This window comes from Chaetodon trifascialis, chromosome 20, assembly GCF_039877785.1.
Source record: "Chaetodon trifascialis isolate fChaTrf1 chromosome 20, fChaTrf1.hap1, whole genome shotgun sequence".
In the NCBI taxonomy this organism is placed as follows: Eukaryota; Metazoa; Chordata; class Actinopteri; order Chaetodontiformes; family Chaetodontidae; genus Chaetodon; species Chaetodon trifascialis.
The window spans coordinates 21,485,525-21,510,808 of NC_092075.1; the positions used below are offsets into that span (position 1 = coordinate 21,485,525).

The 25,284-nt window shown below is 41.4% G+C and overlaps 1 protein-coding gene across 1 annotated transcript in view; it reads left to right on the top strand.

Annotated features, from left to right (window-relative positions):
- The first annotated feature begins 200 nt into the window (after window positions 1-200).
- Window positions 201-25,284, top strand: part of LOC139348764 (early estrogen-induced gene 1 protein-like) — a 29,132-nt gene continuing 4,048 nt past the window's right edge. The window contains exons 1-9 of the mRNA XM_070989092.1: window positions 201-357; window positions 697-981; window positions 16,491-16,611; window positions 16,902-16,931; window positions 22,258-22,374; window positions 22,595-22,641; window positions 22,813-22,970; window positions 23,742-23,843; window positions 24,913-25,126. Of these exons, the coding sequence (XP_070845193.1) occupies window positions 809-981; window positions 16,491-16,611; window positions 16,902-16,931; window positions 22,258-22,374; window positions 22,595-22,641; window positions 22,813-22,970; window positions 23,742-23,843; window positions 24,913-25,126 (962 nt within the window). The 5' untranslated portion in view covers window positions 201-357; window positions 697-808. The remainder of the gene's footprint in view (window positions 358-696; window positions 982-16,490; window positions 16,612-16,901; window positions 16,932-22,257; window positions 22,375-22,594; window positions 22,642-22,812; window positions 22,971-23,741; window positions 23,844-24,912; window positions 25,127-25,284) is intronic.

The window sequence follows — 25,284 nt, forward strand, 5'->3', positions numbered from 1 at the left end:
CAGCAGGATTACAGGCGCGAGGCCCCCTAGTGGCGCGAGGCCCTGTGCGGTTGCACAGGTCGCACAGTCCATGCCACGGCTGATTACTTGTATGCTCACAAACGCGTATAGGAGTTTTCCATAGGGCCCTTCCCTCCAGCCCTCGCTCAGACTTTAGGGACGGTCCCTGGCCCCGTGAGGTCTGAGGCGTTCACGGAGCCGCTCTGACTGACTGTTGAACTCTCTACGGGAGAGGAACAAGTTGGTGAGGATGTACTGCTACTGAGAGGACTGCCAAGAAGACACAGTCCAGTTCTCTGCAGCGGCTCACAGCTGTGCTGTTTTACCGAATATGAGGAGCGTCAGACCGACGGAACGGTGAGGTTTGCTGGAAGTTTACCGGAAAGGTTCGAGTTCTAGAGAATCGTCGAGTGGAGTCTGTTTGCGTGGCAGCTGTCTGCAGTAGGAGAGTGCGGTTAATGTCAGAGAAGAGACGAGCAGCTTTACGGATTTTTAGGACTCGTGTGTAAAATCGTTAAAAAGCTGTAATAGTATGTAGGAGTGTTGTGTTAGAGCTGCAGTGTGCTGTACCAAACACACACACAGCACAGGATTTACACAGCTGTCATCGCTGCACAAACCTTTACACGCAGTTCAGACGAAATGACTTCATCCTGTTGGAGAACTTCAACAAGTGTATTTTTTTTTCAATTCCAGGTCTAAACAGATCTTTAGGAATGACGAACGTTGAACCAAAGAAGTATTTTCAGCCCCCTGTTTAAAGCCAAACTCGGTGCACTCATTGAATTCATTCATTGCTCATCACACCATGAGCGCACTGCAGCAGCTGGGGACCATGGCTTTTTTGATGAAAAAGAAGAAGTTCAAGTTTCAAGTGCATTTTACGTTGGAGGAGCTCACAGCAGTCCCGTTCGTCAATGGAGTGCTTTTCTGCAAGATCCGGCTGATTGATGGCGGGGACTTTGTCATCTTATCATCCAGGTATTTAGAGCAACCTGCCACTTCCTCGTTTAAGCCATAAAACCTCTATTATGCAACCAACGCTGGTGCTCTGTCTTAGTTTGCTTCCAAAGATGTTAAACGTTATTCTTTTCTGTTTCAATCATTTCTATTTTCTACAAACAGAGCAGGGTTGGATTTTGTAGACACATTGTGCTCCAGAGAGGAATGGATACTTGACATCTTTTTACTGGTGGTAGTCCACCTCTGATAAGGGAGAGAAACTGGTATGAACCTGCATGTCTTGTGCACACTGTGTGTTATTTCACCCTCATGTCTGCTGGGAAGTTGCCTTCATGATGTTTCTCAGCTCCACCCTGGCACACAGTCGCACTGGGAGCTGCCAGCATGTAGCCCTCCCCTGCTGGCCTTTGAGCCTCTCTGTTGGAGTATGTTGAGGTGATGGGGTTTGCTCCAGGGCTCCTGGGCAAAGTTGTTGAGGGAGCAAAAATCATCTGCTTACCTGCTAGGATACCACCTGTCAATTGTCTCTTACACCCTGTTTACCTCAGGTTTTACAATAGGACCTGTCTGCAGATATGTCATCTGGATGACAAATGTTATGATCTTGACTTTGTGTTTACATCTTATATTTTCATTTGATCTCTGTCCTCCAGTGCAAAACCTGTGCATGAGTAGTGGAGTTTTGTGAGTTGTATTAGTGAAATGCTGTCTTGGACAATTTCTGAACTGTATGTCCCCCTTTCAGCAAATGCAGTAAGTTATTCTATAAGCTATAAGCTATTGGTACATACAGCTCACTGGCATGATTTGAGTAAGACTTACTCAAACTTACTGCATTTGTGGCTCAATATGAGTAAGCTGTGGGGAAGTGCCATGACAGGTCCGCAGGTTCGAAGACAAACAGACAATCCTTTTAAAGACTACGCCAAAGTTTGCGCATGTTTTAACTCACAGAGCAAACCATGATGTTTCAGAATGTTTCAAATGTTTTTGTGCTCCTCTTTTTATTGTTTTATCTACAGCTAAGACATCATCCTGCAGAGACTTCAAACTTTCTAGATGCATAGCTAAGTATACAAATCACTACTCAATAATAACTTGGAGATACTTGAAGAATAGCTCAGCATCTAAAGAAATACACTTATTTGCTTCCTTTGCTAACCTGAAGTGAACAGATCAGTATCAGTCTGTGAGCTGCGGGAGTAAGGATGTGGTTAGCCCAGTTAAGCATTAATCCTTGAACCAGGGGAAACACTAAAAAATACACTTACCAAGACCTCTAAAACTAATGAACACATGGCGTTTAATTTATTTGGTGTAAAACAGAATTAGAAATGCTTGTGGCCTCATGGAGAGTTACGGCTGTAGTGTGGATGGCCAGATATGGTCAGTGAGCACAGGTCCTAGTAAAGGTCTTTCTAGGCTCAGCGGTACTAACCCTGACAACTTTACTGTGATGACAAGACTTCACAAAGCCTGACTGTTGTTCACAGAGAAATAAATCCAGCAATGTATCATCTCACGTGATCTAAACAAAGTAGAGACTGAGGTGCCACAGCAGCTAATGCTCTTCAGGGAGAAAACACAAAGGCAGACGGATAAATGCGTCTGGATCAGAAGATGGTTGGGGTGACGCCGTCAACACTGGTTGTCTATTGTCAGCCAAAAGTGCAAGTGAGATGTCAATATCTGGCAACACTAGTATGACCGCTAACTGGACTTCATTTCATTCATATAAACTTTGACTGTTTGTCAGCAACCGTTTTTCTCTAAGATGGGAAGATGATGAGATGACCCCCATGTCATTTAACACTGTGACTGTATCAACATGTATCTTTTGTTGATGAAAAAAGACTAAAATGCACTTTAAGAGATAAAAACTACTAAAATCTGACAAAAAAGAGGAGCTAAGGTATTATAGAGTCTTTTAATGTAACAGTTCTGCTTCCTGTGCTGTGTTCGCCATTTTCATGTCCTGTGCTGCGTGCACCATATCAGGATTACACCAGCAGCACACAATGAGTGCAGCGAGGACTCAGAGTAACAGCAAAAAGTGTAGTGAAACGGATTTCCGATGGTAATGGTACCTTGAAGGCAGCAGTGCACGTGTCGTGAGACTTCGAGGGACGTGATGTTAGAAAACAGTCCAGAAGGACTGGATGTTTCCTGTGTTGAGTGTGGCCAGTCAGATGTCAGGTGGACATTACAAGAAACCTTCTGGTTCTCTCTGACTAAGACTGGACTGAAACACTCAGACTTTCAGTCAACTAAAACTTGTTTAACAAAAAAGACAGGATGAAAAATATGATTAAAAACTAATAAGGACTAACACTAAATAAAACAGTAGCTGACAAAGTTAATATGATGGTTAACACATCACCTCAAGGGCTAGAATGTTTACTGTTGTCTGGCACCACCACCAGCTGCTCTTGGACTAACTACTTGTCTCTCATTGGATATTGTGGTCCTGCTTGGAAACTACTGATGTAACCATACAAATTTGAACTCCTAAATATCAAACATGTTCAGGTCACACTGCGAGTAGTTTGGGAGGCTTGAGACTGAATCTGTAAAGCTCTTGTCCTTGTCAGGAAGGGTGAATAGGGGACAAATTGTCCCCAAACTCCTGTGGTCTGTCATTTTCCTGGCAAGTAAAGTTGTGCTCATAAGTTTACATACCCTGGCAGAATTTGTGATTTTTTTTTGGCCATTTTTCAGAGAATATGACTGATAAGAGAAAAACTTTTGTTCACTCATGGTTAGTGGTTGGATGAAGCCATTTATTGTCAAACAACTGTTTACTCTTTTTAAATCATCATAATAACAACAGAAACTACCCAAATGGCCCTGATCAAATGTTTACCTACCCTGGTTAATTTGGCCTGATAACATGCACACAAGTTGACACAAACGGGTTTGAATGGCTGCTAAAGGTAACCATCCTCACCTCTGTTTGCTTGCAATCAGTGTGTGTGTGTAAAAGGTCAGTGAGTCTCTGCGCTCCTGACAGACCTTTGCATCTTTCACCCAGTGCTGCACTGATGTTTCTGGATTCTGAGTCATGGGGAAAGCAAAAGAATTGGCAAAGGATCTGAGGAAAAGTGTATAAAACTGTATAAACTGTATAACTGTATAAAACAGATAAGGGATATAAAAAGATATCAGAGGAACTGAGAATGCCAATCAGCAGTGTTCAAACTCTAATTAAGAAGTGGAAAATGAGGGATACTGTTGAAACCAAACCACGGTCAGGTAGACCAACGAAAATTTCAGCCACAACAGCTAGGAAAATTGTTCAGGATGCAAAGAAAAACCCACAAATAACTTAGCCATTACTACGCAAATGCCACACAGCATCCTGATAACAATACGCCAAACAGCACAGAGACAAGCCTCAAAACTTCTGGAACGAAGTCATTTGTAGTGATGAAACCAAAATTGAACTTTTTGGCCATTTGGGGAGGAGTCAACAAAGCCTATGAAGACTAATACTAATACTAATACTAATACTAATACTAATACTAATACTAATACTAATAATAATAATAATAATGCACCATTCCTGGGGCACGTTGCACAAAACTAGGATAAGGGATTAAGTCGGGATATGTTGGTTATCCTGGCTCAATTTATTCGTGATCCAGTTGCACAAAAGCAGCATAGCGGAAAGTGGGATATGATGAAATTCACAGCATGCGTCTCTGCCAATGCAGGACATATTTAATTGAAATTTAAAGCAGGCATGTTAACAAAAATAATTTAACACATATTGGTCTCTGACCAGCAGATCACTGTCGTCCAGTGGCGGATGCAGAACATGACGTTATCAGGGAAGATGGCAGGATTGTCCCAGTCCATGTGTCTCTCTCTCTCTCTCTCTCTCTCTCTCTCTCTCTATCACTCTCTCTTTCTCTTGTTGTTTTATAACTGTGGTGGTGTAGCCTTTCTTTTTAATTTGATCCTTCACCTCCTCGTAAGCCTCCATGAGGACTTCTGCCTCCGACGGGGAAAAGTACGGCGCTCTAGTTGCCACGGTGAATCGGTGAATCTGTGATCGATGGCGGGGTCTATTTGAGTCAAGCCTTTGTGCAACCGATTAAGCCTGGACGCTCATGTTTTGGATTGGTTGAACTCAGCTCAGTCATCCTGGATGCCTTAATCCTACTTTTGTGCAATGGGCGCCTGCTGTGAAACATGGAGGTGGATCGCTGATGTTTTGGCGATGTGTGAGCTACAAAGGCACAGGAAACTTGGTCAAAATTGATGGCAAGATGAATGCATCATGTTAACAGAAAATACTGGAGGAAAATTTGCACTCATCAGCCCGGAAGCTGCGCATGGGACGTACTCAAACGTTCCAACATGACAACAATCCAAAACAGAAGGCCAAGGCTTGTCGTTGGCTACAGCAGAACAAAGTGAAGGTTTTGGGGTGGCCACCTCAGTCTCCTGACCTCAATATCATTGAGCCACTCTGGGGAGATCTCAAACATGCAGTTCATGCAAGACAGCCCAGGAATTTACAGGAACTGGAGGCTTTTTGCCAAGAAGAATGGGCAGCTTTACCATCTGAGAAAATAAAGAGCTTCATCCACAAATTTCACAAAAGACTTGTAGCTGTCATTAATGCTAAAGAGGGCAATACACGGTATTAAGAACTGGGGTATGTAAACGTTTGATCAGGGACATTTGGGTAGTTTCTGTTGTCATTATGATTTAAAAAGAGTAAACAGTTGTTTGACCATCAATGGCTTCACCCAACCACTAACCAGTGAAAAAAAGTTTTTGTGTTATCATTCATATTCTCTGAAAAATGGCCAAAAAAATAATTCTGCCAGGGTATGTCAACTTATGAGCACAACTGTATATATGAATTGTAGTACGTTGCAGCAAAAATGCAGAAACACTGGTATGGACCAGTCCTTTAACATTAATTTTTATTTATAACAGCACTTTGCAAGCCAGGGAAAGATAGAAGCATGAAACAATGGAATTGCTAAGAATAAATAGATGATAATAAATAAATCCAGCAGACAGGCAGAATAAATAACAGAAAATGCAACAAGAATGAAATGAAAAACCATGTAGGACTTAAAATAAAAGGATGAAACTGTCTGAGGCAAGCTGCAGAGTAGAGGGCCTGTCACCTTTAGCCTTTAAACTGGACATAAGAGCAGTCAGGAGGTTCCTGCTTGAGGATCAACAGTTCAGCCAAGTCAAGCAGAGCCAAACCTTGTAAAGTAGTCACTAAAACCTGTAGTTCAGTGCAAGCAATAAGCAGATATGGCTCTGTGTCAGCACATTTGCCTGCATGCAAATATCTCAGTTAGTGTTAAGACCATGTGTTTAGGGCTGACAGTTCCCTATAAGCTTCCATGACATGTCCTGTCAGTGGCAGAGTTAGTGTGTTATTACTGATGGGACGTTCACTCCACTTTCAGATGATAAGACCTAGGAAGCAGCTGCAGGTGAGGAACCTTTTAGGTGCAGTATTCACTCAACATAATCATCCAAATGTGGCCCTACTGACGGAGTCAAATAAAGGATGGAGCTAAAATATCCTAATAATATCCTAAATAACACCAAGGTCAGAGGTACACTGCGAGCAGGAACACTTAAACAAATTCCTCTTCCATACTTAATTCAATAGAACACGGGTGTTGCCCCCGACAATCAGGCACTGTTACACAACAGACAAACAGAGTCTTCTTTGTTTTCTTTTACTGAGGTAGGTGCTGAGAGAAGCACAGTGCACTTTCTTCCAAGGCACCTACGGGTTCACTGATTAGACCTACATTTTGGGCAGTGTCTGCATTGCCAGTATAAAAGTGAAATGGACTTCTTATGTTTGCCTGTTGATTCATATCTTGCATTTGATGGCATTTTTTCTTGCATGCACTGCTAGGGCCTCCAAACCACCATTTGACCTGTCAGACCACACACAGGAACATGCTGGAGGATGTGCAGCTTTCATAGTGCTGCAATAAAGATGGCTTCCTTTGAAACAAGGTTCATAGAAATATTGATGAAAGTTAATATACAGTAGCTTGGATTGATAATTACTTTGGAAATACTTTGCTAAATACACATATTCTCTTTCTTTCCATGAGTTAGATGAGAAGATCTATACCAGTCTCATGTCTGTTTACTAAAAATGGAGCAGACAATTAACTTATCTTAGCATTATGACTGAAAGCAGTGTTCAGTGTGATACACAGGCCTGTAATACTATAATTTAACAAAATGTTGATTTATGATATGGTGCTGAAACCCACAGGAACAATGTAAGGCAGGACAGCTTAACAGCAGCTCAAAATCTTAAATCCAAATCAAGCCCAGGTCAAAATCGGGTAGGCAGACGAGAGGGCCAATTTCATCAGCTAAGGGCCTGGTGAAGAACGCTTGGGAATCGGGCGGGAAAACAAGAAACACTGAACGCTGGAATGCTGAGCAGAATGCAGACGACAGGACTAGTGGAGGTGGGCCAGTATATATATATACCTGGCTCATAAACAGAGGGAATGGGGAGCCAGGTGAATAAGTGGGTGAAGTAGGTTAGGGAAGGGTGGGAGGGTGTGGCTGGGTCTGAAATGAGTTATTGACAGAGAAAGAAACAGACACAATCAATGAATGATTGACAGATTTGCGACAATGATAATCGCGCTTGTGTTGATTCACCCTTTGATTCATTATGCTCTGAACTTGATTCAGTTTCCCAGGCTGGCGGAGTGGGACCCTGCTGGCTCTGGAAGCATTTTTTCCAAACTTGATTTTCATTTAGAAGTGGCACCATTTCTCCTTATATGGTGGTTCTGAATGAAATGTTTCAACATCCACTGAATGAATATCCAAAATCACTCAACACCAAATGACATTTTGTACAGACTTTCACAGTCATTTTAAGAGTGTTAGCATGCTAATGTTAGCATTTGACTTAAATCACTGCTGTGCCTCACAGAACTCTTCATTCCTGATAAATAATTTTTTCCTCAGCTCAGCTCACTGTTGAATGTTTCTCACTGCAAACCCCTCAAGAACTTACTGACTTCTCACTTAAAATGGTAAATGGACTGCATTTATATAGGGTTTTTGTATTCTACCAACCACTCAAAGGCCTTTACAACACAAGCCACATTCATCCATTCTGAAGCAATTTGGGGTTTGGTATTTTGCCCAAACAAGCAGGCTGCAGGAGCCGGGGATCAAACTATAAACCTTCTGATTAGTGGATGACCTGCTCTACCTCCTACGTTTTTAAGTTTCCAAGATGCATCTTCAGATGCACTCAAACACATCATCAATTATGTGTCTGAGTGAAGATGTATTTTTTTTAAAAAGTAAAGTAACATTTTTACATTTGTGAATGAAAAAAGGTCAAGTTATTTTATTTCTTTGAAGCGCTAACATGCAGTGGTTTAAGGACAGCTTTAATTTACTGCACTAGCAGTCAAAAGTACTTGTGTCTGTTTTGCACACTGACCTGTGTGTTTGTCCTCACAATTTATGGTTTCATGACTAATTTTACATTGATCTGAGCTGATGTAGCATGGTGTGGATTGCCCAGGTGACACTGGTGTGTCCTGTAGTGTAAACTGGTGGCCAGCTTTGTTCAGTGGTTTGATTTGGCTTTTGAATTGAGGGGAGCTCAAAAGCTGCACAGAACGGTTTCAAGTTGCAGTATTGCTCTTGAAAAGGGAAGTGTAACCAGCCTGATGCACAGCTGTTGAACTAGTGAGACTGCTGAGAGTCTTCTGTCTGCTATATAATCCTTTTTGTGTTATCTCTGCTCAGTGTAAGGTGTGTTTTCACCTTTGGACAGAGCAGACATTACCTATCACTGCAATGGTATTATATAAGGTTACAATCCCAAATATACTGAAACCTAAACATGTTCCCTGAGAATCATCTTTGACAAAACATGAATTTGTCTGCTACCAGAAAAACAGAAAACAAGTCAAATGACAGCCATGTGGATAAATGAAGTTAAGTTCAACATGTTGGATAACATGTACGGAGTTACTTATCTTGATTGTTGTTCATAACGTTAGAAATGACATGCTGTAAAACATGTAATGAAATAGAATGAAGGAGAGATAAAGGATGTGAGTTACAGACTTCTATCTTTGGATTGCTTTTCCAGTTCCTTTTTTCTGTTTTCAGGACTGGACCTCTCTTTTAAGATGCTCAAAAATACTCTACTACACTGTTATTATGAGTTTGTGAAAGCCAGGTTGTGTCAGCGGGACTATCATGAATAACCTGGTAAAGCGTCACTCACATGCAGAATGTGTCAGATAATACAGGCTTGAGAGGTTGAGGAGGAGCTCCCTCACAGATGTAGCCAGCTTGGATTCACATCACACACAGTAGATTTCAATGGCACTTAAAAAAGATTCTCAAACCACTTCCATGGCATGATCTACTCCTCCTAAATCCATCTTTGTGTTTATTGTGATCCAAACACAAATATGGCTTAATACACTGATCAGGATTAACTTAATCAGTTATTAGACTGGCAGCTTTAGCACACAGTTATTCTGGTGGGAAGAGGACTCTGTTCCAGTGTCAGACACTTAATGCTAAGAATGGTCAGAAAAACCCAGATTTTTATTATTTGGATCCACATTTTGGCAGTTTGTGATGTTCTGTGTTTTACAGTTGATTCCATTTTTGTTATCAAATTCCTTGATTCATTCATTCCAGAAATCATAATTAATATAATTAATGTCACCTTTAAATCTGCTTGTACTTGATTTATCATCCATTATTGACATCATCAAAGCTGTAGGAGGCTCACGCAGCTTGGCGCGATACGGTGTTTCCCCCAAATCTCTAAAATAGATGTGTCAAATGGAAATGCAGAGTTAGCATCCATAGAATCGCAATGGCACAGTGTCCGTAAATATGAAAAACTGACAAGTGGAAAAAAGTCCATCCTTGTCAGATTCTAATGAGCCCAACTTGCACCTTGTGCCTGACCTAATGGCACCAAGTGTGACTTGTACAAGGGCCTTGGACGCCATTAAAACCTGCCAGCAGGTGTCGTTCAGTTTTATCTTTGCATTATTTTAATTGTTGCAGTCCTGAAATTGCAAAACCAATTAGGCAAATAATTCCAACAAAGGAGCATGAGTCCAACAAATTAGACAATTAACTTAACTAACAAAAGCTAAATCCAAAGAGGCAGCAAAATCCAAAGCAATGGAGTCTCAATACAACAAAGTTCAAGGAAACTAAAAGTAAGTACAAAATCTCTGAATTACTGGAAAAACTCGCACTGACAGAAACACATGGCACCAGGAATGAAGACAAAGGGGAACACACAGACTTATATAGACAGGGAGGAAACCTAATTAGACACAGGTGAAACAAATGAGACAATTACAAGGAGGGGGAAACACAGGAAGTAAAGTGCAATATGACAAATGAGGTAAAACAAGAAACAGCCCAGATCATGACAGTTTCAGAGAGACGTATTCTAGTTTTTACTGCGCTACATTTATTTATCAGATAGAGTCTCTTCGTACTTTGCAGATCACAAATGTCACCATCCTATAACATATTTCTGTACATCATAGGTTTTCAAACTGGAGGGAGAGACATGAAAAACATTTACTGTTTGAGGTGACAGACAGCAGAACGTTAGTGATTGAAGTTTGGTCCCTGATTTGACCAGTCTGTCAACACAGTTGCAGCTGCATTAGTTGCTGTGACACACAGGTCATGGAGGCAGCTAAGGTGCCCGACTGCTGCAGTTTGCATCAAGCATTACTCTTCTCCTTGGAGTCATAACTCAGCCGAGTCTGAACACACAGACATGACCCACATTATATTTTTAGATTCAGTGACTTACACTTCCCGAATATATCATTGTCATCACTGTTCACTACGAATAAAGTTACAAATCCTAAAAAAAATAAATAAATCAGGTTAAAGTTTCCTTCATTATCAAAGTAATCCAGTGATAATTGGCTATGTTCAAAGCTACATTGCAAACAACAACTGCTAATACTAATTGAGCATACTTTTAATGGTGCCAACTGGCCAAAATATAAACAAACAGGCAAAAAAAAAGTTGAAAGTTGAAATATAAATCCACTGACTCCATGACAATACCATACTTCCTGTTTACAGCCGTCTAACTGTAGTTCTAAAAAATTAGAGGATAATTACCCACTCAACTGATGTCAGAGTAAGAATAATTAGACAAAATCCATGAATATGAACTTTTTTCATGTAATAAAGTAATGAGAATTAAATAAGATGAAACTGTAATCATTTACTTCAACTCAACGAGCTGCAACATTAAAATGCTAGTGACATGTTAATGCATAAGTGCTGTTGAAATAATCCCTTATCTAAAATCAGAAACCTCTGAAATTGCATACTGACTTCTCTAATGACCCCTCCCATGACATAGATGGATAGATTATTCAGTTAACTGGCTCAAGCCTGTCCCTGCTTATTTCATCTGATTCCTCAAACCTTATTTCTTATGTTTTGAGAGATAACCCTCACAGTTGCCTCACATTCACTTTCACACAGCTACAGACACGCACATTTGGGAGCAGCCCAAGACATCACTCTATCAATCCCACATTCAATCCTTAAGATCCCTCCACCTCAGATATACGCCTGCAAACTAAAGCCAACTCATTGTTGCATAAGAACCCATACATCATACTCTGCCAGTGAATATGAAAAACACACACAAACACACACATAGCAACCAAAAGACACACATACTCAAGCTATAATTATTATTATTAAAATTATTTTAAAAAGCAAAGGGTGGATTAGGAGATTTTAACTGTAAATGTGTTTGTGTGGATACGTGTTGGGGGACATAAACCTATTTACACAGGTACATTGTGGGGACTTGCCATCCTTTTGGGGACAAAACACAATCATACTATCACATAAATCATTCAGTTTTAGGTTGGATTTTAGGGTTAAGGTCAGGCTACAGGTTAAGGTTAAGTAAGTAGTGGTCATGGTTATGATTCAGGTGTCACCAGGAAATTAATGCAAGTCCACGTAATGTCCCCATAAGTAATGGAAACTCGACTGTGTGTGTGTGTGCGTGTGTGTTTGCATGTGTCTGCTTGTGTGAGTGTATGTATGTCAGGCTCGTTTGCAACTCTGTCTCATTCCTCAGATTCTTCTAGCAGAAAAACAGACAGAGTGACCAATAGGAGGACAGAGTTTGTGAAGTGGGAGTTCTTTAATCCAAACACATATGTGGAACACACAATCATATACACTCAGCACAAGTGAGAAGTTCCTACAGTATGTGAGCAGACAAGTGCAGACGCTGTGTGGTGTGAAGATGGTACTATAGTGACTTTACAGTCAGAGTAGTAAACAGGAGAATCATGGAAATGTTGAGGCCAAATCTAACAAAGCTCTGTTAGCCAATGGTCTCTGATTCATTTATGATAACAATCATGCTCATACAGAGTGAGGACAATAGAAACCTACGATTGGTACTGCTTTGGCTCTGATTAAACATCTAGCCATTCAGGGATTTTGAAGATACTCTCCTTTGAATAATAATTTGTTCTCCACAAATCCAAATTCAGTTACCTACCATCTACCCCCTTATTGAAAAAGACAGACGAGATGGATGAATCAGATATGAGTGGAAAGGTTAAGTCAAGTCAAGTTAAAACACCATCAGAGGTGGTGAAGAGGAAGACTGTTAGCTAGTAATGCTGATGATTTAAGATATGAAGGAAATGTATTCTACACATTTGGCAGAGCTCAATGAGACACACAATGTATTTATTTATATATATGTTGAACAAGAAAACTCCACAGAGCACCTTTAAATGTTGTTTGAACACATTGTAGATGGAACTTAAAATCACAGTGAAATGGCACTTTGAGCATCTTCATCCTTTGTACAGTCATCAGAAATATTAGGAAGGAAGAATAGAGGGATTTGACCTAAAAAGTCTCAAAAGCTACATATATTTGTCATATGAACAGAGGTAACTGAACGCAAAAATAATGGGTCAAACTTAGAAAATGTATTTTTTATTTGACTGTCTTCAGTATGTAGCTGCAGCCATGTACTGTATCTTTAAGATCGAATTTACCACATAAATGTATAATGTAGAAAATGTGACCAACTAACCTGGTTTTCATGAGCATGTGATGGAGTGTAATGGTTGAACAGACCTAGATGGCAAATGTTGCCATGTTTTTATGGATTTGGTGAGGGCTTTGAGTGTGGTCTTGCTCCTATAATGAAAAAAGAAAAAGTTTCTCTCTGTTGAGTCACTAAATGACCCTGAGGAACAGTCCCTTGGAGGCTGTGACCAGTGAGGCATATAAAGCATAGCTTCATTGTGTGAGGAACTGTTGCCTGTGTCTACTGCTGTACAATGGTGTGTTTGTGAAGGCAGGTTGGGCTGTAAGGAAAGACGTGGCAGAACCTGTTTAGCCATTTTTTTGCCTCTCCCATGCAGCTGGCAGCCTCCAGTCTTGTTGTTTCAAGCGCTGTAAACTTCAAGTCACCCTTCAGATAAGTGGAGTGGGAAAAATTCCTGTGATAAAGTTAATGTTAAAGCCAGTGTTGGAAAAGAGATTGTGACTGAAGCTCTTATGATTGACTGCATAAAAGCAAGCATGAAAAAGAAAAGTAATGTTAGGTTCAATGTCATGATTCTGTGTTTCACTCTACTACAGCAAAGATGAATGCAGCTCAGAGTTATGGAGAACAAGAATGCGATATCAGAAGAGATTGGAAAAGATAGGAAAATGTTCAAATAATCAGTGAAAACATGTCCCAACATGTCCCATGTGTGCTAACATGTATACATAGGTCTTTACATATGAGCAGCTCAGCCGAGGTTTGTGTTTCACTCGCTCTACATGCAACGCTTGTAGCACAGCACCTGAAGCATATTTACAATTGAAGTCTATTATCTTCCATTTTACACTACTAACCACAGTGATTGTGTGTTGGGCTCTGAGCACTGCCGAAACATGGGTGACCCATGCTTAATACTGTGCCTGAACGCATCCTGTGACAGACACAGATGGAGCACTGAAGCTGCTGCTTCTGGTCTGCTAATGTGCCGCTAACGCTAAGCCTCCTGTGTAGACATGGTGTTAGGCTACGTACGCCAACAACTAATTCCAACCTTATCAAAACTGTTAAAACTGATGGCCAGGGAAATGGAATAGAAAAATAAAACGCAGCAACCATAATTCTTCTTTAACGCTTCACACATTCTTATACTGACTATAGGTCAAATGGCTATACAGTATATAACATAATAGGGGTTTCTCATTGTGATGAAAATATAGAATTATTTCCTGACTCTGCAATTCTGCTCAGCTCAACTGATTGTTTTAGCCTCCTTTAGCTCTTTGTTTTGGTTTTCCAGCCTACAAACTCTGCCCTCACCTGTTTGATGTTTCAGATGTTTTTGTCAGATGATGGTGGAGACCAAAGCAGAGCAGAGAAAGAGTGCGTATTGGACTTACATTCATCGGGTGGACACAAACATCATCTCAAATGGATGCTAATGTTGCTCCATGTCTTCTGGATGTGTAAAACGGCAACAACTTTTGAAGATGAAGATATGTTTTGGCTGCCCCAGGTGGCCATAAGTGGGTTAGCTATAATTTAGCTTTGTTGGTCAGACAGGGACAATGCAGAACCTGAATGTGTTGCTAATTGTGCAGACCTATATATGTTGAACAAAATGTATTTTAAACTTGAGGATGCCCATTACAATAGAGGTCAGTAAGGTGGTGGTGGTGGGCAGATTATCTTGTTTGAAATGTACTTTCTATATTTTTGTATAGCACATTCCAAAGTTTCACATTCCGTCAGCAGAGCAGCAGGCTGTGGCCTGTGTGGGTTGTGTAACTGAAGTACTGGTCATGTAGAGAGATAGATGATTCTCATGCAATACTTTGTCTAACGTGTGCTGGGCAGAGACAGATAACATTAGAATTTACCAGCCAAGTTGGGACAAGCCCAGCCTGCCGATGGCCTGTGTGTGTAGTGCGTATGGAGAAGTTAGCAAACCCTACTGACAGCTTTCCGACTGGATTCCTAATAACACTGCTGTGTGTTGCTGTGTAACTTACCTTTGCTCTTTATTCATTAGCTTAGTGAGAAGGATTTGTTTATAGACTGAGGGGGGGACACACTGGGTCAGTCCCACAAGGCCTCATTTTTCTTTGTGGCCTCCCAGATTCCATAAATGAGGATATATATATATAGGTGTGTGTGTGTGTGTGTGTGTGTGTGTGTGTGTGTGTGTGTGTGTGTGTGTGTGTGTGTCCTATATATGTCCTATATATATATATATATTTTTTTTTTTGGTAAGCAATAATGATGAAAATAACACAGACAATAGGCTAGTTTTCCAATTGAACCACTAAGGGGTCATTTTTCCCCAGGCATTGTCAAATGAATGTAACTCTGTTATAATAAAACAAAAAAAACTTCTATGTTTAATGTTTATTAAATGTTTAAATTATTTACAACTGATAGAATCTCAGTTATGTGTAGGAAATTCCCCTACCACAATGCCTTGGTCAAGTGCAGCACAGAACAATGCACACTGTGTGGTTGAAGTGCCAGTGTGTAATCAAGCATGTTCCATTTGTATGCAATAAATGCACTTTATTAAGTCACCCTCTCCTTGTGATCTTCAATACAGTCTGGGTGAACAAAAATTTGAATGCAAATATAATAATTGCAGAACTGCAGACTGCTTGCTGTGCCACCTGACTTAATCCAACTGCGCCAATACACCATCCCACACGTCTCGTCTGTTCAGGGTTTTTTCGGTGGGTGCCACCGGGCCTGAAAAAAATTCTAGGGGAAACACTGGTGAGTGTAAGAGACAGAGACAGACATAGATAAAGCAAGGAATGTTCTACACCAAGCTACATGTAGATAAACACTAAATCTGTTTCCAGTCTGTGTGAATGGGAAACCCCTCAACAGATGCAAATGAGATCATCTGGACCATCATCTGCACTGCCTCGTGAAAAAATTCTGGCTGCGGCTTCTAACGTCATTTTCAGTGTTTGATTACATATTCAATTACAGCATGTGCTACAGATTCAGTTACAAGCTACAAAAGTACTGATAGTTGATCAAATAGAGAGATACATTTGCAGTCCATAAATATGGCACTTTGTCCCTGGTCAGCTGAACAAGAGCGCAACAGCATCAGTCAACCTGCTGTGAAACAACAGCAAACACAAATGCCTCTGTGCCATGTGGGGGGGCTGGAGCTAGACAGCTACTCAAGAACATTACCAGGGTTATAGAGCTATAGAGCTATCAGTTTCCACCATGGAGTTTTTCTCTAAACTGTATACATTGTCAAACATTTGTCTCATCTGATGTGTGTGTGTGTGTGTGTGTGTGTGTGTGTGTGTGTGTGTGTGTGTGTGTGTGTGTGTGTGTGTGTGTGTGTGTGTGTGTGTGTGTGTGTGTGTGTGTGTGTGTGTGTGTGTGTGTGTGTGTGTGTGTGTGTGTGTGTGTGCAGGGAGGAGGTGCAGCAGAACTGTGTACGATGGAGGAAGAAGTTCTCTTTCGTGTGTAAAATGAGTGCTAATCCAATCACTGGAGTGTTGGACCCCAGCATCTGCAGGGTCTCTGTACGCAAGGTAAACTACAATTCCCAGCAGCCACCTCTCCTTGCTTCTCTGGATTATGAATTAAAAGATGATGTCATTTCCTCCCATGCTAGCCAATAATGCAGGAATGATGACTCTGTATGTTGAAAGTAATGTACAGTATGCTTGGTTTGTCCCTCAGCAGCTGTCCCAGGAATGAACTCTAGGTTTTATATTGGTTCCATGTGAAGTCATATAATGTGATATGTGTCTGGAAATGATTGTAGAGGTGGCCGTCATCAGTGTTCAGTCCTTCACTGTTTTGCTCTCTGTCTTTCCAGGAGCTCAAAGGAGGAAAGGCCTTCTCAAAGGTAAATTTATTTTCTGATTATACAGTATGTGATGAGTAACCACTAAAATACACACTGTAAGATGTCAAAACTTATCTGTAATCCAGCTGCACCCAAATTAGGTCTGACAGTGTGCTAGTAAAAACTGTTAAATAACTACCATTTCAACATCTCAGGGGCATGTGTCAGGGCTCAGTCAGAGGGTGATGACTGTATGTGTGTGTGTGTGTGTGTGTGTGTGTGTGTGTGTGTGTGTGTTTGTGTGTGTGTGTGTGTGTGTGTGTGTGTGTGTGTGTGTGTGTGTGTGTGTGTGAGCTATGTACAGTAAGGGTACATACGGTTTGTAATGTTGTCATGTCATGCCCTGATTATAGGGATTGTTTTATCTTTGCAGGTTGATCATTAGGGTCCCTCTGTGCTGAGTGATGTGTGTACAATGTGTGTGTCACAGTAGAGCTTTGGTACTGTTTGTGTTCAATGACTTCTGTTAAAACATCCTGAGAAGGACAGTCAGTCAAAGTTTTGAGTGATCAAATTGATTCTGAAATGTGTAGTTAAGAGTTATATGGGTAACCAGATTATATATTTGAAGCCCTGACATGGTTCTCATATGGAGCCAGTCTACTTTACAGACCCCAGTGGATCATTGTGTATATAGTATCAAGCTGATGTTCATATTTCCTCATCATTTGTGGCTAAAAAGGCTATTAGTCTGTTTCAGTGTTTTATTTCTCCTCTACATTCATTTGGTTCAGGGTACATTAGAAGTGCGCGTAACATGAAGCTAAATTTACTAATGATCAAAGAGCAAGGGTCAACGTGTTGCTGATCTTCTGTAGATCTTCTTCACCGTGACCATCGTCTTACTCTCACCGTGCCATATTGACTACAATGGGCTTCAAGCTAGGGCTGGCTTAAAACCGTATCACGATATAAGTGTTTTATATCGGTCGATATCAATAATTATTCTATTTTTTATGTCCTATTTAAAATAAGGACCAGGAGAAAAATACATTACATTTAAACATTTTTATTTTAAGTTTAACCTTCCTCTGATTATAATCCCCTCAGCTATCGAGGCAGAAAGGAAATGTCAACACAACCATGGAAAACACTCAAATAATAAATGTAAAAAAAAAAGTGTAAAAAAAAAAAAGCTCCAAAGAGTGCGCGCGGCTAAGGTGGTTAAATAAGTTTGTGGTGTTACCGGTCTTGGTGGGGACGACAGTCTTGCATAAGTTACAGACCACATTGGTCTGACTACAGTCCGACTGATAAAATCCAAAAAACTCCATACTGGTGAGCTGACTTTCCCTGTTTTATCGACAATTTCTTCGCTCGCTGCAGCGCTCACTTTCTATTTCTCATCTCACTCCTCGCAGAGCAGCAAACACGTGACAACGACATGGCGCAACCGAACTTGATAATGTTACATGATTGGCGTGTTAGCGTGTCTCTCTCACTGATTAGCGATTACTCCCTACGTTGCTCAGTTACCTGAGAGCGAGTGCCTTTGTTCATGCAACCAACCTCGCTTCGCAACTTCAGGTTTCTTCCGACGAAGAAAAAAAAATTATCAAATGTTTTATCGAACGCATTTTTTTTATTGATATTGACTATGTGTCTATCGCGAGACATATTGCTATTGTTTTATCACCCAGCCCTACTTCAAGCTATTGAAATTTTTCACTAAATTATTCTATTGATGTTTCCAAATGATAGTCATCATCCTTTATGTTATGTCCATAAAAACTGACAACAGAAAAGACCATGTTGGGATGGGATCATGGGATGTTCTGGTCCATGAGTAGTCGTCAGAATCATACACATCTTCAAACCTGGCCTTCATTTTAATCTCTGCTATTCACTTTGAATGTTTTCTGACTGTATCTTGCACATTTGTGACGCTATTGTGACAAAATCTGTCCACAGACATATCAACACCAGGCAAAGTAAACACCTCTAGGGTAGTTCCCACTATAGTAAGTGTCCTCAGGACCACATTTTGCCATGATGACACGCACATACAGACAAACAACATACAAACAATACCAGTTGCACTGTCGCTGCTGGTCATAATGGTGATGCAGGTGGATCAGCTTCTGTATTGGCTGAAAATTACAGTGACACAATAGATAGGTCACTTGCTACTGGTGAAAATAAGCTATCCCTCACAAATAATAAAAAAAAGGAAATTGGAGAAAGTACTGGACAGTCATGTAAGTTTGTTCTGTACAGGTTAAGAAAAGGTAGAATTGCACTTCAATGGATCCATGAGGATCAATGGATCTCAGGTTTTATTGTTACAGGTGAGTAGCAACCAAACATGAACTGAACTACAGTGTTACTGTAGCTGTGTGGTTTAATCTTTCCACAGGAGACAGATCATGTTATGTCAATGACGCAATGCCGCAGACCATAAACACACACATATTAATGGTCAGTTCAGTGTAGTAGGAAACTCCTTCATACGTTATATCTTGCAATTTTTAAGTGTATACATATATACTTTACACACACACACACACACACACACACACACACACACACACACACACACACACACACACACACACACACACACACACACACACACACACTATGCACACTATCAGTGCTCTTGATATAAAGCAAAGTGCCAAGTCCATTATAACCTGGTGTGATTACGTTGATTACTTGCGTAACGCTGATCTAGCCAAGACATTTTAGTGTAGATAAGTAGGCATATATATATATATTTGGCAGCAAATAGCTATTATAGCTAGTAGCCGATGTAATCCTCTTGCCTACTACACTTTCTGCTACACTTTCATCAAGTTGAAGCCATTGCTTTATAAATAATAGTCCTCCCTCCAAATACTTACTCTGTTTTGTCTATTTTCATTTGAGCCATGCCTCCTCATTTACATACAGCTTGAAAAGTTACATGGTAAATTTGAAATGGCAAATGTTGAATGGAAGATGACAAAGAGCAAATGCAAAAAGCTTTGATTTTAAGTACTTCCATTTTAGCTTTTCTATTTCCCATTTTGAGCTTCATATTTGATTTTTCCTTTTTCTTGTTGCCATTGTCATTTTCAGTCTTATCTTTACTACTAAAGCTTCAGTTTGAGTGTTTCCAATTAAGCTTTTTCATTGCCACTCTACATTGTTTTCTCTCACTCTCCTGAAGTCTTTCCTTTAAGTATTTACGGTAAATAAGACATAACTCTCTGCTCACAAACCATTTTGTTAGCACAATCAAAAGGGGTTATCCTGCACGTGAGTGTAATTGTGTTCAGCAAACTTGAAGGCAAGAAATTCTAGACTTCACAGTGAAGTCACTCAGGTCGTGGTTATCCAACGAGGGTTGAATTTAGGGCAACTTGACTTGGTTGTAGAAACTCAAAAACATCACCTGTCATCCAAGGGGCTTCTTCACGTCTAATTGGAAGTCCCAGGTATGTTTACCTCTGTGGGGTCCTTATCATGATTGTTGAAAGCACTTGGGTGTGGCTGGCTGTGTGACAGTCGTTAAGGCTGTCACATGAAGTCAACTGTGACTAGTTGTTAAATCTCCTGTGAAGGAATGAAAGGACAGTATTGTAGGTGTGAGATAAGTGGTGTCGTAGACCTCCTGCTCATTTCAGGGATGGTTTTTATGTGTTTATGATTTTATGCACCTTTACTGATCTTTCAAACCTTGTGTTCTCCCTGTCCAAAATGTGTGCGTTGATGTCCTGGAGTGAGTGTCCCTTATCTTTCAGGTGGAGTAAACTGCTGAGTCAGTCTTGTTCTGAGGAGTTGGATTCCCTGTGCTGAGCCATGCATTTGTTTAATGGTTGTTCAGTTTCCCTGAAAACTGACTCTATACATTCCTCTGTGCTTTGGACTGCTGTCACTACACTGCTTTTCTTGTGTTGGGATGTGCCGTCTTTTGGATGGATCAGTAGCTCTCTTAGTATGTTGCTGGTTTTGAAGTTTCTGTGATACTCCAGATAGGTCTGGAATAATGATGCTGTTGTGTTCTTCCTGCATCTTGTGACTGTTTTTACAATGGTCCAGTCAGGGTATCCACAGGCTTTAAGTGTATCCCTCAGATGTTTGTGCTTCTTCTCCAGGGCCTCTGTACATGTCAGCTCTGTATCGCAGGTTCTGACAACTCCTAAGTTATGCTCCAGTGGGTAGTGAGAGTCAAAGAGTTAGTATTGGTCTGTGTGGGGGTTTTCTGTATACTCCTCTGCAGAATAATGTGGTATGTATTGGACTGTCCAAAAAGGCCAAGCTGTTATTCCTAACTTCTTCTTGTGTGAACTAGATGTTTCTGTCCAATCAGCTGATGTATTGTGTAAAGGTTTCCCTCCCCAGGAAGGTGCCTTTCCTGGGTTTTAACTGTGACCCATGTGTTGCAAGGTTTTTACCAGCAGGTTGCGTTGCCCTTGCCCCTCCTTGGATAGGCAAGATTATCAAATGTCTCAAATTGCAAGGCAGTGTTGTACAAAGTTTGCATTCTAGCCCTGAGAGTGGCACTAGATGAAAGCTTGTGGAATGTCTAGAATCAAAATGGTTTAGGCTCTGAGGAGCATGAATAAACAGAGGACATGTCACGACAATCTGTCCAAAATGTCCACATATGGGTATTTTAACTTTTGTAAAGACGTAAGAGGAAAAGTCGAGGAACAGTCCAGCTTGTAGTTGTGAGGATGAAGTATCTTACCATGTGTTGGATGGACAGGCCACCAGATACTGGCATCCTTGTAGGTAAAAAACAATCAAGTAAAGAAATTGAATGAAATTTGTTTTGAGGCGCAAAGGAGTTGCTTTACTTGGTCCAGGACACCTTCAAATTTTCAGCATCAACTTTGCAGAAAAGAATGACAACCTTCTCAGCAAAGCATTCTATGAGTTTAATGGCATTTTCAGATTCACTGAAAGCACAGATCAAAGAGTATGTTAGTAGGATTGACAATGACGATGAAGGCCACATGCCCACGAACTGTGACCTCTCAAGTGAGAAGCAGTGCTGACTGGGCAGGAAATCACGAATGAAGAGGTTAAAGGAGGTTATTGACCTACATAAAGTCACCCTGTCCTGTTTCCCTTCACGCAGATCTGCACATGACCGGACTGATTGAGTGTTAGTCAAAGTTTAAACATCTTTTAGGAAGAAGACTCATTCCTGCAAAAAAGAAAAACCAGAGTGGACCAGACTTTGTTCTATATTCAGTATTTCCACTTTTCTCCTTAAATGTTTTCAATCGCTGCTGTTTGCTTGTCCCTGTCTGTCTGTCTGTCTGTCTGTCTGTCTGTCTGTCTGTCTGTCTGTCTGTCTGTCTGTCTGTCTGTCTGTCTGTCTGTCTGTCTCCAGCTAGGGTTTGCTGACTTCAACATTGCAGAGTTTGCTGGTTCAGGCTCCACAGTTCGCTGCTGCATCCTGGAGGGTTATGATACCAAAAACACTCGACAGGACAACTCTATCCTCAAGGCAGGGCAAATGCAAATACAGGCGCGCACGCACGCACGCACACACACACACACACACACACACACACACACACACACACACACACACACACACAAAATTCCATAATTTTTGTGGACATTGCATAGACTTACCTTCATTTCCTGGAGACTTACCCTAATCACACAAAGTCCTCACAATGCGGCACACACACAGAACTGATCTGTTTTTTGTTTTTTTTAAGGTAACAATTGGCATGACTCTTCTGTCTGGGGATCCCTGCTTTAAAACGTGAGTTCCTCCATGCCCCCCCCACACATGTCTGTATATGATGTTTAGCGAAGAGTGAACAAATGAATAAAGAGCCGTGTTGCTGGACTTAGTAATGTCAAAACAGTTTGCTCATAGTATGCATTGCACTTTTTGTAGTATTCATTGTTTTGTGCCTCTCCTTACCATCAGGCCCACCAGTACAGACAAATCTGTCTCCACTTTGGACGACCCCACCCTGCAGCTGGACTGTAAGGGTGAGAGCACTGATGCTGCACTGCAGCCACTAGGAGGCATCGTGGAGGGTCCTCGTGCCTTCAAACCCAGACAGGTGTCAGTGCATAGCTCAGGTAACTGCCCCACATCATTGTTCCCTGTGACCTCTCTAACCAACTGAAATTGAAGGGTAATTCCAAATTATTACAACTTGGGTGTTATTTTCATAGTTTAGGGATTATTTCTTGGAACACAGTGACATGGCAAGAGCAGTTGCACCTGAACTGTGGTTAATAACTGCTCGTTGTACAGGAAAGCTGTGTGTGCACAAGTATGATAATGACAGCAGGTTCAAAATAGGTTTTCTTACCTGAGAGTTTGTTTACAACCTGTCTGATCATAGGACTGCTCGTTTTTCAGGTCCAGTCTTCTTGTTTGCATTATCACAGTGTTCCCAGATATCAGCAATTCACATATTGAGAGCAATGTTATTATTACTGCCAAAGCAGCTCTGACCCGTTGAGGCATGCACACAGGGCCTGCCTCTGAGGACGTCCTGTGGCATCTGGCACCAGGATGTTGGTGGCAAGTCCTTTAGGTCCTGTGGATTTGAAGGTGGGGCCATGATGGACTGGACTTCTTCCAGCTCGTCCTGAGAATGCTAGATTGGATTGTGATCTGGGAGGTTGTGGGCCAGGTTGGCACCTTGAGCTCTCTCGTGTTCCTGGGGCCATTCCTGAATGTTTTCTGTGTGTGTGGGGTTACTTGGTTTACAGCAGTGTTTAGGTGGGTATGCATGTATAAGTAACATCCACATGAATGCCAGGACCCACAGACAACATGGAGACAGTCGGGTGTTGATCTGCAGTCAGTGTCAGTGTGTGTTTGCTGTGTGTGTTCTGCAGGGCTACCTGAGGAGGGAGAGAGTGTGTCCAGTCCAGATGAGGTCTTTCACACTGGTCATTTCCGCAGCTCCAGCTATGCCAGCCAGCACAGCAAGATCTCAGGTCAGAGAGTTTTCTTCCCCCATGCCACCAACAATTCTCCGACAAAAGTTGGTTTTCACAAGCCGCTGGCCAGCATGAACACAAGACTGGTTACATATGCACATTCTTAAAAAAACTGTGGTTTGTTCTTCAACCACAGGTGTGTGAAGGTACTGCTGTTATTCTTATCAGTCATATTTCTATTATTGTATACATATTAATATTGTTAGATACACATACCATCATTTATTTATATCTGAATACACTATCATGCTCTCTACATATAGTCATATTTCTATTATTATAATAGCTTTTATTATTGTTGTTGCTGTGCATCTCTCGCTTTCTGTCTCTGTCTCCCTCTCTAATGCCTGGATCAGACTACATGAATCTAGCCCCATTTTGAGACCATTTTGCTGAGGACGGCCATTTACCAGCGTTGTAGTGGATCGTGAACGTCAGTCAGGTGTCCATAACTGTAGTGTGACATGCTAAACGATGGGACGCCCCAACGCATTTTCTGTCTTGACACGTCTAGTGTGACATCTCTCATGAGATGGTCCTGAGCGTTTACCAATCAGGTGCTCTCTCCAGAGCGCAGTCAGGTAACCATGGTGAAGAGGAGGAGGAGGAGGAGGAGGGATGCTGAGGGTGCTGCTGTCAGGTGGGACAACGAAAGAGAGGAAGAGTAGTCTTGCCAGTCACCCAAACAAGACATGGCAAGAGTTTATGGCACAGTGGTCGTTAGATCTGACACAATGACCATCGTCAAAAACAAAAAAGTCGTGTAGTCTTATCCTGGAATAAATCCAAACAGATGGCAGATGGCTGCCCTCCCAGAGCCTGGCTCCGTTTGAGTTTTTTGCCAGTTAAATGCCTCCGTCACCAAGTGTTTGCTCATGGGGGAGTTGTTGAGTCTGTAAATTAAAGAGTATGGTCTCGACCTACTCTATGTGAAAAGTGTCATGAGACAACTTTTCTTGTGATTTGGCTCTGTATAATTAAAATTAAACTGAAAAGGTCGCCTCAATACACTTTTTCTCTTTTCTAACCTTGTTTTTTTTCCTCCTCTCCTCCCCTCCCCTCTCAGGCTACAGCACAGCTCACTCTCGATGCTCCAGCCTGACTGACCTCAGTCACCATAGGAATGCCTCCTCCAGCAGCAGTGTCTCCTGTGGGTTCGCCCACCCTTCCCAACCATCTCCCTCCACCCCCACTGAGCCACACCGACAAGCAACTCCCACCAAACCAGACAGACCTCCTCCGCCCTCTGCAGTAGCCCTCATGTCCAACAGATCCTCCAGGTAGATCCACACTCACCTGCACACAGAACACTCCTGCTTACTTTCAAAATGCAATATATTACATATCACTAATTACTGTCATTTAACTTGCTTTACAATATTATAGTCTGTGCTGACTAATGCATTTTGATGACATTAGTTTTGCATTACTTTCACCA